The sequence below is a fragment of the Petaurus breviceps genome, unplaced genomic scaffold (assembly GCF_028583685.1).
Source record: "Petaurus breviceps papuanus isolate PSGF00001 unplaced genomic scaffold, PetGlider_PUasm1.0 185, whole genome shotgun sequence".
Taxonomy (NCBI): Eukaryota; Metazoa; Chordata; class Mammalia; order Diprotodontia; family Petauridae; genus Petaurus; species Petaurus breviceps.
The window spans coordinates 26,863,895-26,878,628 of NW_027185797.1; the positions used below are offsets into that span (position 1 = coordinate 26,863,895).

Here is a 14,734-nt window from a genome sequence, read left to right on the forward strand (position 1 = left end):
TGACCATGTCTAAAAATGTGCGTTTCATTCTGCATCTTGAGTCCATTATCTCTCTCTCAGGAGATGAGTAGCATGTCTTATTTTCAGTCCTCTGGAATAATGGCCAACTCTCTTGTTTTGCAGATGAGGAAATGAAGGTCCAGAGAACTAAAACAACCTGCTCAGTGTAACAAAACTAATATGAGTCTGGAGTAGAATTAAAATTCAATTTTTTTAAATTAAACTTTATTTTATTCATTTATCAACCAATTATTTTTTTCTTCCCCTTCCCCAACTCAGAAAAAAAGACAAATAAAATCTCTTGTAACATATACATATAGTCAAGCAAAAGAAGTGTCCATATTGGCCATGTCTAAAAATGAAGATCTCTCTCTGTATCTTGAATCTATCATCACCTCCTTCAGAAGACAGATAACATTCTTCACCACCTGTCCTCTGGAATCATGGCAGAGCATTGCATTGAGCAGAGTTGTTAAGTCCTTAGAAATTCAAAATCAGGTCTTCTTTACTCCAAGTCCAGTGTTCTAGCAAATATACCACACTACCTCATAGCTTGTGAGTCTTCTGATTAATTTATCATCTGATCATTCTGCCATCAAATGTTTGGTTCACTTTACTAACTGGTATCAAGAGATGGTTAGAGATTTCTCTCTTTTCTTATGGACAATGCTTCTAGAGTAGCATTTCCAAACAATCAATCAATAAGCATTTATTAAAAGCACTCACTATGTGCCAAGCATTGTGCCTAACTCTCCAGGTACAAATATGAGAGTGAGTCAGTTTTTGCCTTCAAGAAGCTTACATTCTATTGTAAGAGAGGGGTACAAAAGTAGATATGAGATATACACAAAACACACATGTATATATGTATACACTATATAATATATCTGTATGTATATTATATATATGTACAGACACAGACATGCACATATATACAAAATAAACAAAATGAATAATGGAGGAAACAAGAAAATCCTGGTTTGGGTGGCACTTGAACTGAGCCAGGGATTCTGAGAGGAAGCAATGAGGACAGAGAGAATTCCAGGCATGGGGGCAGACCATCTCCAGGTTTTTCAGCCTTTTTTTTGTGTGTGACTGTGACCCTCTTCCTGCATACAGTTGAATAGGGACTTTATTAGTCCTTTCCTGTTAAAAGAAAAAAGAGATTCTGCTTAGAATGATTTTATCCACATTTTCTTATGTTTTCTCTCTTAGACCATACTATGTTAAAAGCGATAATTCTGTGATAAATTCTGAGTTTCCAAGCCCTTGTCTGATCATTAATTACTGACCCTAAGAATACAGAATGATATAACATGCTTCTACTGTTTCATATGGTTGAATATGTTATGTGTACCATCTCTGACACTCACCAGCATGGGCAAACCATTTAATCTCAGAGTCTCAGTCTTCTCTCATTTGTAATATGGGTATAGTAGTACCTACTTTGTAATTTATTGATTATACTGCATTGGAATACCCAGCAGGCACCTCTCTGTTGCCTCTTGGGAGAATGCTTAATTTTAGTTCTTTAGACTCTGTGGTCTTGTGCAATTATATAACCTTACCCAGGGGCATTAAAAATACTATGCTGTTTCCCAAAGGCAATTAGGTCTGCTTTCTTCCTACTGTCTAACTCTGGCTTCTACTCATTGTCCATGTAAAATCTCTGTCCAAGGTACATTTAAACTGATGGATGAGCTACCTGCCTTGTGTGCTCATTTGAACAGCATAGTTGGGATAATAGACATTCATTACCCCACGTAGATCGTTAGGCAAAACTCCTTTGAGTCATCATTAATGAAATTAGTTTTTATCCCTTTTTCTATATCTTCTATATGTATCTGTATTTGCCTCCCCAGCCTCTTACACCATGTCTGGCACATATTAGGCACTTGATAAATGCTTGTTAATTGAGTATTTCCATGTTGTTTTTCCTGTTAGAGGGTAAGCTCCTTGAGGGCAGGAATGATTTTGCCTTTTTGTCTTATAGTGCCTGGTACATAGTCAATGCTTAATAATTACTTGTGGATTGATATATGACCATGTTGACTTCCTTCTTATGTGTACATTGTCTCATGCCTTGCTCATGCCCCATACATGAAGGCTCTCCTTCCTCCTCTCCACTTCCTGGCTTCCTTCAATTCCAGCCAAAATCCAGTTTCCTACAGCAAGTATTTTCTGATCCCTATTAATCCCAGTGCCTTCCCTTTGCTGATTGTTCCCAATCTATTCTATCTCTATTTTGCACATGGTTGTTGCAGGTTATCTGCCTCATTAGACTCTGAGTTCCTCGAGGGCAGAGACTATCTTTTGCCTTCCTTTCTTTGTGTCCCCAATGCCTAGCACATGGTAAGCTTTTAATAAATGTTTATTGATTGACTGTGAGAATGTAAGCTCCTTGAGGACAGGAAAGGTTTCACTTTTTTCTTTGGGTCCCCCAAAGCCTAATAAATCTCAGTTGATGGATGTATCCAGGATATCCTGAAATATCTGAAGGCTTGATACACAATGTCATCCGCCAACAGGAACATTAAAAGCTATTATGAATAATGATAACGAATAATAATTATTGTGAAGGAAAAAAAGAGGAGGGGATCTTATTTAAGGAAGAAAAGGTAAAGAACAAAAAAGAAGAGGCGGCTAAACAGCAAGATGAAGAGATGACCATCAGACAGCCTGTGTGCTCCAGATACCAAGATGACATTTGGGGAGGCGATCTTATGGTGAATTTAATAGGAATTAGCATTTTTACAGTGCCTGAAGCTTTGCAGAGTGCTCTACAAATGAGTAATTTTATCCTCATAACAGCCCTGGGAGGTAACTGATGCTATTTTATCACCACTTTATAAAGGAGGAAACTGAGGCAGACAAGTCAAGTGACTGGCTCAAGGCATATAGCTAGTAAATGTCTGAGGCTGGATTTGAGCTGACTGCTCTAACCACAACACCAACTGACATGGCAGGGCATGGACGAGACTTTTACAGGACAGGCATCATAGAAGTGAGCATTCCCTCATCCCCTCTACCTGGACAGAGGCACGAGCCTCATGATCAGCAGCTCTGCTTCAAGTTTCTCCCTACTCCAGTCCTCCTTCCACTCAATTCCAAAATGCTCTTCCTAAAAGAGACGGCTGACCAAGCCATCCTCCCCTTCCTTCCTTCAGCAAATTCCAGTGGCTCTCTTATTTGAATGTAGCAAATTCTCTTTCTGTGAGAGCCTTGCATACCCTGGTCCCTGCTACCTTTCTTGACTTCTGACCCCTCTCTCCCCTCCATGCCCTCTTGATCTAGTGACCCTGTGTTCCTTGCCATTCTTCAGACACAATGTGCCATCTTCTAGTGCTGTCCCCCATGCCTAGAATACTCTTTCTCCTCATATCTGGCTCCTTTAAATCCCATCTAAAATCTCACTTTCTACAAGGACGCTTTCCCACTCTCCCTTAATGCTAGATACCCCCCTCTGCTGATTATCTCCAATTTATCCTGTCTACTTTGTTTATACAGAATTGCTTGGATATTGTCACCAGCATGAGATCAAGGATTGTCTTTTATTTCCCTTTTTCGTATCTCCAGGACTTGGCGCAGTGTCTGGCACATAGTAGGGGCTTAATAAAGCCAAATTAACTTGATTCGATATTAGCCTGAAGCGCAAAGCTTTGCGATTTGCCATTTGAGTAAGCACTGAAACTGGGCTTCCCACTGATAGCAAGCCATGGGCATGGGCAAAAGGAGCCCCTCTGGGCCTTACTCTCTATAAAATTAGGACTAAATGCTGAGAATCCCCATACCCAGCTTGCCTAAAGGCGGATGAAGTTCGGGCCACAGAAGCTCTTGAGGATGGCCTGGGGGGTGGTGGTGGTGGTGGTGGTGCTTACATATGGTATGGTAAAGGAGTAGTGTGAAAATTTTGAAGGGCTCCTAGCTCCCCAGAAAAACTTGTTGAGAGAGAGAAAGGAGAGGGGGAGAGAGAGACAGAGAAACAGAGAGAGACAGAGACAGAGAGACAGAGACAGAGAGAGAGACAGAGAAACAGAGAGAGACAGAGAGAGAGACAGAGACAGAGACAGATGGAGACAGAGACAGAGAGAGACAGAGAGACAGAGAGAGACAGAGAAACAGAGAGAGACAGACAGAGAGAGGTAGAGACAGAGACAGAGAGAGATAGAGACAGAGACAGAGAGAGACAGAGAGACAGAGAAACAGAGAGAGACAGAGACAGAGAGAGGTAGAGACAGAGAGACAGAGACAGAGAGAGATAGAGACAGAGAGAGATTTTGAAAGGAACAAAAGTAAAATCCAGTTCGTGAGGAATATTTACATATTCTTCCTTAAAAAGAATATGCCATTATAGAAAGATGCTGGGCTTAGGATAATAGGACCTGCCACTTACTACCTGTGTAATATTGGGTAAGTTACTTAACCTGTCTTTGCCTCAGTTTCTTCATCCATAAAATGAAGGGGTCAACCTAGATGACCTTTAAGCTTCCTCCCAGCTCTTGCTGTAGGATCCCAAGAACAATTAGAAAATATCATGTATTTGGAGGTTTAAGGTGGGCATAAAGCCCCTTCATGGTTTTCTTCCTTGATTCATTTTAGTCTCTATAAATTATGGGAAATAACCATTCTATGTAATTCTTTCCACTTAGATCCCAGGAAATCACTGGGGAATATTGGGTTCAAAACTAGTATTGCCACCTCCTCCTCTTCGTCCCCATCCTCTCTCAGAGCCCTTGGCTAATTCACAAGCAAGTCAAGACATCACCTGTGACATCACTGGTCATCTGCAACCACTGAGACTCGGAGTTGCCCTGGGGGCCCAGGAGAACAAGTGAAATTCCTCTTCCAAGAAAGCTTTTCCTGACATTCCCACACCCGGACCAATTGTTTTCTCTCACCTCAAATGATCCAGTATTTACTTAGGTGTTTTCACCTGTCAAATGCAATCTTCCTGAGGGCAGGGAAATCCTCCAAACCCTTGAAGATGTTTATTATTTTGGGGCTAAACATCCTTGGTTCCTTCAATGGATCCTCATAAGGCGTGAGGCCTTTCACCGCTAACAGACCAACCTCAGAGTCAGGATGACAGTTCAGATTCTGTCTCATTTGCTTCCTAGCTATTTGGCCCTGGGCAAGTCACTTCTCTGGGCATCCATATCTCCAACTGTAAAACGAGGAGATCGGACTCAATGATCGCCAAGGTCTTTTCCAGCTCCCAGGCTTGCCATCCCATGACCATCTTGGCTGCTCTCCCCCAGGGAGGGCATTAATGTCCTTCCCTAAATGTGATGCCCAGAGCTGCTGAATGGGGCTTGACTGGGAAGAGTCTAATTATTACTTCAATTCTCTTAATACTAAATATCCTGCCTCTCTCTTGACTCGATGTTTAGGCCCACCATAATCTCACCATTGACTCCTATCAAGTCTGTATTTCACTAAGCTCCCTAGATCTCTTTCAGATGAATTGTCATTGGGTCAAACTATTTGCCACCTTGAACTTGGGAAGTTGAGTTTTTGAACCAAAGTATCAGGTTTTACGTTGATTCATCTTACCCTCAGCTACGTCCTCACTCGGCAGCCCAAACAACCAGATAATCTGAAATAAGTGAACCAGGCATAAAGCAACAGCTCAAGGAAGATGACTTTATGAAAGGTGAGGATTTAGTTACTGCTTCTCAGAGGGAAAAGGGACCTAGTCCTATTTCCAACTTTAATTCTGATTTTTTTGGGGGCGGAGTGAGGGGGGTGATTACAAACCTGTAAATTTATCAGCCTAGGGAATTCCTGGTTAGGAAGCTCTCTGTTTTGAATGACGATTGGCAGTAACTGTTCTGCAACATGTGGTCTTAGAGCTGCCTAGAGCATTGAGAGCTTAAAACACTTGTCCAAGATCAAGGAGTCAGCGTGTGTCAGAGGAGGGGTTTGAGCTCAGGTCTTTCTGCCTCCTAAGGGTGACCTTCTATCCCTTTCTCCATGATGCCTTCCTGCCTAACTCTACGTGCTCTGTGCACAGTCACTCCACAAGCCTGCTGCCTGAGGGAGGCAACTGGAAAGACTTTGCCTCTTATCCCTTTGCTTAGGCTCAGAGGGGCATCTGTTTGTCTCTGGATGTGATGTCGGAGGCCACCTAGTCCAACCCCCTCTTTTGACATACAAATAAACTGAGGGAGTCAAAGTGACTTATCCAAAGTCACACAGGCAGTAAGTGGTCAGAGGCAGGATCTGAGCCCGATTCCTCTGAGTCCAGAGTCAGTGGCTGAAATTTACTGGCAAACCACCCTGCAGCTGTGGACAGGGAAGGGTGGGCTGGACAGGGAAAACCGAACCCAGAAAGTGACCTTCGACTCTGCTCTCTCTTCATTCCTCTAGCCTGTCACCTGCCACTCTCTATGCTTCCTACATATGACCTCTCCTCTTCTTTTACACACACACACACACACACACACACACACACACACACACAGTCTCACACTCACACTCACTCACACACACAGTCACATGCACTCACACTCACACACAGTCACACTCACATTCACACACACTCACACACAGTCTCACACTCACACTCACACACTCACATGCATTCACACTCACACACAGTCTTGCACTCACACACAGTCTCACACTAACTCACACTCACAGTCACACACTCACACACACTCACTCACATGCACTCACACTCACACACAGTCTCCAATCACACACACACACTCACACACAGTCTCACACTCACACACAGTCTCACACTCACACTCACAGTCACACACTCACTCACATGCACTCACACAGTCTCGCACTCACACACACTCACACATACAGTCACACGAACTCACACTCACACACAGTCTCACACTCACTCACAGTCACACACTCACTCACATGCACTCACACTCACACCCACAGTCACACACTCACTCACATGAATTCACACTCACACACAGTCTTGTACTCACACACACTCACACTCACACTCACTCACACATACAGTCACACGAACTCACACTCACACACAGTCTCACACTCACACTCACTCACATACAGTCACACGAACTCACACTCACACAGTCTCACACTCACTCAGTCACACACACAGTCTCGCACTCACACACACAGTCTCACACTCACACACACTTACTCACACGCACTCACACTCACACACAGTCTCCAATCACACACACACTCACACTCACACACACACTATCCCTGCTAATTCACATAAGGATGCTAACTCTTCTTTGGACCATTTTAACTAGCTCCTCGGGGCAGCTAGGTGGCGCCATAGTGCATAGATCGCTGCGCTGGAGTTAGGAAGATTCATCTTCATGAGTTAAAATCTGACCTCAGGCACTCACTATGTGTGTGACCTTGGTCAAGTCACTTCACCCTGTTTGCCTCAGTTTCCTCATCTGTAAAATGAACTGGAGAAGGCAATGGCAAAGCACTCCAGTGTCTCTGCCAAGAAAACCCCAAATGGGGTCCCTGAGAGTCAGACATGACTGGACCAGAGCTAGGTCTGCCTCCAACGTCTTCCTAAAGTACAGATTGGCTACATCACTGAAAGGTCAAAAGGAGAGTAGAGTTAGAGTTGAGCCATCTTTTAACAACTAAATTGTCCAGTGATCCTGCATCACTGTGAGTTATAGAATACCCAAGTCTCCAAAGAGTTAAAGTTGGGGGTCACCCAAAGGGCAAGGGGGAGGCGTTTGGTGGTGGCAAGCAGGCTGCAGCACATTACCAGTGGAGGACCGTGCCAGAGAAGTGCGGCAAAGAAGGCTATAAGAGAGATGATGGACTGGAGAGAGTCGTCAGATTGTTGGAGGTGGCAGGGACCTCTTGGGCCATTGAGTCCCACTGCTCCATTCTACAGATGAGGAGACCAAGGCTGACAGGAGTGAAGGGACTTGTCTCAGTCATGTATTTTGTACGTGCCTGAAGCAAGATGTGAACCTAAGTTTTCCTGACTCCAAGTCCTGCGCTTTGTGCATTATTTTGTGCTGCTGCTTAACAGTCTTTAATTGCTTCCCGTTGTTCACACAAACTGGTCAGTCTGGTATTTAAAATCCTCTACAGCTTGGGCCCAGCCAAGTCTCACTAGGCACTATTCCCACTTATACCTTTGTTTTAGGCAGCATGGATCCCTGACTGTTCCCTAGACTTGCTTTGGCCTCCCCTGGTCTTTGTATGTTTTTGTCACTCAGTGAGTGTCTTGGGATGGCCATCACATTGACCTCCAAGTCACGGAAAGTTTGAATAGCTCACTAGCACATCCTCTGTTGAAGAAACTCCCTGTTAAGGATTCTTTGTAAGCCTTCATTTGTATAACTCCCCCCAACCCTATCCAGCTGCCTCTACTAAGAATGCTTTAATGTGTCTATGTCTGATGTGGCCACAAAGAAAACACCTATCTAGGCCGGTCCTCTCCTTCCCCTTCTACCAACAGGCGATTCCTGTTCCCCATGCCCTACCTCCCTGTTCCAGGGAAAGAGGTTTGCTTGGCAATATCCCTGCCCTATTTGTGTAAGGGTCCTACCCTGTATTAGATAAGAAGCTTCGGCAAGGCAGTGAAGGCCAAAGACATCCACTCAAGGAAGGCTATGGCTAATCAAGAGGCTGGAAAACCTCAAAGCAGAGACACAAGAGTCTGGTGCATTTCCACACTGTTTAAAACACTGGGAAAATCGACGGAGAAGATTGAGATGGGAGGCTCAGAGAGAGCCTCCGCAGGAAGGGAATAGAAGAGAGGAGAGATGACTCACAGATCAGATTTCCTTGGCTTATGTATGGGGTGATGCATGGGGGCAAGCAAACACACAGGTCTGGGGAGAAAGTAGGCACTGGGGAGCCCAACGCAATACCCAGAAAAGACAGTTCCTGCTGCCAGACTTGTTGGCACTGTGAAATGGCCCAACAATAGCAGTTGTCTATTTGAAAAGGCCCAACAAATAGAGTCTGTCGGTGAAAATGACATAAAGATGTATGACTGTCTGCTTTGGGGTCCTGGGGTCCTTCCATCTGCCCTGCAGCTGATCCCTCTTATGTGTCCTTCATTAGGATGGGAACTTCCGGGGAACAGCCAAGCCAGACTCTTACGAGGACCATGAACAGGATCATAACTGGCATTTATATAGAGCTCTAAGGTTTGCAAAGCACTTTACAAATACTGTCTCATTGAATCTTCACAACCACCCTGGCAGGTAGGTGCTGCTATTATCATCCATATTTTACAATGGTAGAAACGGAGGCAGATGGGGGTTAAGTGACTTGTCCAGGGTCACGCAGTTAGTAGGTATCTGGGAATGGATTTGAACACAGCTCTTCCTGACTCTAGACCCAGCATTCAATAGCTGAATGCTAGTGAAATGAAAGATAGATGAGTCAAGGGGGCGTGTCTGGATGCTGAGGAGATGTAGAGGATGTTGGACTAGATTCCCTACCCACCTGAGGGGAGATTGGCACAGGTTTGCCCCGGAGTCTCACCTGCTCCAAACACGGGGATTATTTGACACAGCATCCCTTAAAGCAGTACTGGTACCCTCCCCCATCTCCTCTAATTCCCTTCCCTGGCAGTAAGCTGGGTTCCTTCAGGGAGAGCAATGATGTGAGATGTATTTCCTCTGGGAAAACCAGGGAGAGATGAGGGGTGAATGGCTGAGACCCAGGACTGTGGTTTGGGGAAAAAGAAATCTCTCTCTTTCTTTCCCTCCCTCCCCGAAAGGTGTATTGGCAACGTAAAGGAGACCCCAGATTTCCCCGGGATGAGGCCAGGTCTAGCCTCCCACTCCTGACCACCCCAACAGATTCACCACACTCAGCTCCAGACCTTCTTTGCACTTGAAGGCTTTATTATATTGGAATTGCAGTGATATTATTAACATTTGTACAAATGCACAAAATCTCGTCTCTTCTCGATAGAAAGAGATGTAAAAATCTGACCGAGTCGAACAGTCTCAATGAACCCATTGTCCATTTGTAACAATACATGTGTTCACGATGCAAGAACAGCAACAAAACAACAAAAAGCTTAACATAAAATTAAAAATATCAAAGGCGGCAGCGAGTATTTACATGTATGTACCAAAATGTTCTCTCCTTCCAGGAAGGAAGGTGGTTGCTTTACATAATTAAACAAAGAGACAAACAAACATGGAAGTTTCTATTGTTGACAATGACAAACAGCTCCAAGCCCTAACTCAGAGGGACAGCACCTTTTGGAGGGACCTCTGAATGCTCACAAGAAAGAAAGAAAGAAAGAAAGAAAGAAAGAAAGAAAGAAAGAAAGAAAGAAAGAAAGAAAGAAAGAAAGAAAGAAAGAAAGAAAGAAAGAAAGAAAGAAAGAAAGAAACAAAGAAACAAAGAAAGAAAGAAAGAAAGAGGTCTGTGTGGGCCCTCCCCCCTTTCGTAGCCAGTCCCAGAACAGTCATGTTCAGGGGGTGGTTGTGGGACCTTCAGACCTTTGAAGTCACATCCCCTAAGCTCTAATCTCTCTAGAAAGACTCTGCCCTCTAAGATGCTTCTGAAAGGTATTCAGGTATATTCTGAAAGGTATATATGCACTCTTTAGAAGCATCTTCATGAGGAAGAGATGGGGTCAGTGGTACCCAGGCACTAGAGAAGAGACCAAGCTGTTGGAGTCATTCCAGTGGGCTGGAGCATTTCCTCTGCCCTAATCATTTCCACTTTAATTCATTTCATACTATGTGCAAGGCACTATACCAGGGATACAAGGAGAAAACCCAGTTCTCTCAATGCTCCCCTTCCTTTAACCATCTCTAGTCACATGTGTAGGGTTGAGATTCTCAATGGGGAAGCCAGAATGTGAGAGGGTGTGGGGCTCGTGGCCATTTCCAAGGGATAATTTACACTAAGTCTTCTGGGTTCCACCTTCTCAGTAAGCACCCTGAGTCCAAAACTCTTTTACAAAAGTAAAGGAAGCTTGTAATATAGAGCTTAATCTAGGAGAAGTGAGCATGGTGTAGGAAAAGACATCAAGATATTGAATTCTAACATGCTGGATATCAGAACTGGGTCTAATTGAAATTCTAGAAACCTGTCCCATGAAGGCGCAAGTCTGACAAGATAACTGAAGACCCCTGAATGAGTCCATCTTTGAACTCTAGGTCAGAGGTTGGGCCTCTCTTCTTCCCACCTGGTGAGAAAACATGTTTCCCAAAAAAATTCATGAACATAACAAAAAAGACAAAACCCAAAACACTCCAGAAACAATTTTAGCAATGGTCACTGGAAAGCATCTCCTTCCTTCTTCCCTCCCCCCTTCCCCAATATAAAAAAATAAAAAGAGATTTTAGAAAGGCATCCACTTCCAGCTTTACAATGACTCTATGCACTGAGAGGTGGAGAGTTTTCATTTGGAAACTAGGGGACTTTTTTTTTTTTGGCATTTGTCTTCATTAGAAATATTATTGCTTTTGCATTTGCATGTCCTTGGGGAGAGTCTTAAAGCAGGGATGCTGCAAGGCAGCAGAACCTTCTAGGGACTTAGGATCCACCATCTCTAACCACTTGCATGTCAGTGGCCTCATTGCTACATTAGGTCAGAAACTAGCTAAAGTGCATCCGCCATTGCGCCCTCAGATGACCCTGCCCCTCACCCATTCAGGACACTTGGGTTCTCAGGAGGAACAAGGGGATTTGGAAAGTTAGCGGAGGCTTTCCCGCCCACGCTTTGCATTTTAGAACATGTGTGTGCCATCACTGGGTGGTGAAGAGGAGCGGTTTTCTTGGGCACTGACTGGCTCTTCTCTTTACGATCCTCATCATGAGCTGCCAGGAAACTGAACAAGGCTTAGTGACCAGCAGGAGATGCTAGCATGTCACAATCACCAGTGCCAATGTCTAAGCCAGTGGCAGAAGTGGGTTTGCATGGAGTCATGGAAAAGGAGCAGAGGAGGGAAAACAGGAAGTGGGGCTAGAGATAGGTAAAGGAGGAGGGACAGGACAAAGGACCAGGGACAGAAAAGTTGGGGGTGGGGTCAAGAAGAGAAGTAGCAAAGGAACAAAGACACTAAAGTGCAATTAAAAAATATAAATAAGGCAAAAAGTAGAAAAGAGACTCCAAATCTCAGCTGTCCTGATAGGCAGCGTTCTTACCCAAATCTTTATTTGCTACTTCCTTCCCCTTTCACTTCCATGGGGCCCAATGGGGCTTCAGAAGTCTACTGCATTGGGTAGGGTAGGGGAATGGTGGTTGCTGGAGGGATTTGACGGAACAAAGCTGAGACATAGTCATTTGGACATTTGTGAGACATGGTGGATGGTTACAGAAAGCATTTCCAGTTATAATAAAGATTCCCCTTTGGTTGACCTTGGCTGCCTAAAATAAAAGGGCTCCTTCTAAAATAAAAAAGGAAATAATTGCCATCATTGTTTCTCAGTGCTCAGAAACAGATTACAGAAAACTCTCAGAAAAATGAAGCCCCTGAAAACTTTTAAGTATCCACCTAAGCAAATATTTCCATCTAGAGATGGAGAATGGCCATTTGAGACTCTGAAAAAAAAATAGGGATACCGCACAGCTGGGCTTACTATAAACTAACACTTAGCCTCTGCAAGAATACTGCTCAGATGGAATGTTTTAAAAATAACATTTATTAATAAATATGTTATAAAATTCTAACTGAAAAATTTCCTGTTCAAATGTTGCTTTGGTCCTCAAACTTGACTTCATAATTCAATGGATATAGTTGAGAAAGTTTGACATTAAACCACAATGAAGCATGTTCTATCCTAACTGAAAGGCCATTTTAATGGCAGTTATAGTTGCTTACAATCATGAGTTTCCTGCCCCCCAAAAAAGCTGGTTTATGATATTAATGACAAGCTCTGCTACTATACTAAAATTCATGTAACTAATGGGCAGATCACTATCTGACCATCTCCCATTGCCTTGCCCCCACTCCTAATATGGGCTGCATTTAGTTGCATTGCATGGAGAAGCTCCCAGGAATATTCACTCCTCTTTAAATCATTCTCATCCTTATAAAACATGCCAGGAAAGCACAGCAACCACTTGTCTCTCACTGGCAGTGTTATGACTGTGGCTTGCATAAATTGGCTCGGGGAGTGGGGGAACGCTAAGTGGGAGGACCAGGAAAAAACATGGGGCTTACAACACAAAGCTTGACAATTATTGCAATCACCCGGTACTGGGATTTTGCCCTGCCTGTTTGGGCCTTGGATGTTGAGAAATGTTTCATGAAGCAATTAAGTTGTGGATGCCTCGATTGGCATGAGGCTTCCATGGTAGACATGCCATCAGGTATGTGTTGCTGTTAGCGTCCATCAAGTAAGGCATGGGAGGTCCTGTCAAAGTTCCCAGGTAGCCTGGCAGGGATCTTCAACAGAGATGCTGTTGATAATGGAGGAAGAAAGGCAGATTTGTAAACTCTTTCTCTTGGCCTCTGGTCAGGAGGTGCTCTTGGGAAAATGAGATTTAGTTCACAGATGAGATGGCTTTCAAAAGGAACAGGAGGGAGGGTGCTAGAGATGCATTGAAGAGAGGAGAACGTCATCAGCCTACGTGTTGAGACACACTAAACAAAAAGACTTAGAGGGTAGGGACTATTTCAGGAAAGGAAAAGGATTTCATGATGTTTTACTTAAGGTGCTTGGTAGCCAAGTTGGTCCAGTCAGTGAAATAGCCCACATCACTTTGCCCAGCATTGGGTCTGGCCAGGGAGCCATCCATTCTGTTCAGCATCTCCAGAAGTCCTGACAAGTCCCCTGACATCTTTTATTGCCTGTATTTCCCCATTGCTGATGAATACACCTAAAGGCCCTTGGTCTGGAAAGAAGACAGTTTATTCTAATTATACGTTTAGGCTGCTTTGCTACAGTGTGGTTGGCTTGGCCTGCTTAGCATAAAAAACAGACGTAATTGAGCTATATAGAATGCCCATCAGTCAGGCTGTCACGTTGCTGAATTAAGAAAAACTCAGGCAAGTCCTTAACCATCAGAGGCTTTCAGCTTAATGGCGAAATATATCAATTAAGAGGCTGAACAAAAAGGAAAACCCAACCTTGATTTAGTGACATGTCACTCCTTGGGCTTTCTGACATTAGCAGAAGAGTTTTAGAAGTCCGTTTCATTAAGAACTGCATGGACATGAAAACGAGAAAAGTTTTGTTTTACTTGTGTGTGTCTCCCCCTTAAAAAAATTACCCCCCAAAATCATGAAATGAACACTGCAGCAGCCCATCTCCCCCTCTCCCCTCCCTCCCAACTTTTAGGACAAGATGGTGAAGTCCTAGGAAGGAATTTTTGATGAAAAATACCTCCTCTTTTCAAAGGTAAGACACAAATGACACGTTTCTTTCAAAACTAGTCCTTTGAGCACTTTCTTGGGAGGCAAAAATCAAGCAAACCCATCCAGTTGTTACCTCTGGAGCATTTTTAAAAACGAACTATAGATTCAGTATTTAAAATACTTTAAAATTATATGTTTGTCTAAAATATAATAAAATCCTTTACATTTATTTTTTTTCTTAATTTTTTTTGGTTCTTAGACTATATAATCAAGTCATGAGTTACATGGTACACTCAAAACCTTCTTCTGAAAGCAGGCGCATACATGGCAAGAGTTGTCAGAAAGAAATAGCAGTAAAGACTTAAGTGTAGTATGTGAACTGTCCTTAAAATCATGACTTGTGACCATAATAATTTTCTTTTTTTCTTCCAGAGAGGCTCTATTCACTCTGAGAGAGGGAGAGAGAGAGA

At 43.5% G+C, this 14,734-nt stretch overlaps 1 protein-coding gene across 1 annotated transcript in view; it reads right to left on the reverse strand.

Annotated features, from left to right (window-relative positions):
- Nucleotides 1–208: 208 nt before the first annotated feature.
- Nucleotides 209–14,734, reverse strand: part of CREB5 (cAMP responsive element binding protein 5) — a 508,305-nt gene continuing 493,779 nt past the window's right edge. Inside the window, exon 11 of the mRNA XM_069088643.1 lies at nucleotides 209–1,146. Within this exon, the coding sequence (XP_068944744.1) occupies nucleotides 1,136–1,146 (11 nt within the window). The 3' untranslated portion in view covers nucleotides 209–1,135. The remainder of the gene's footprint in view (nucleotides 1,147–14,734) is intronic.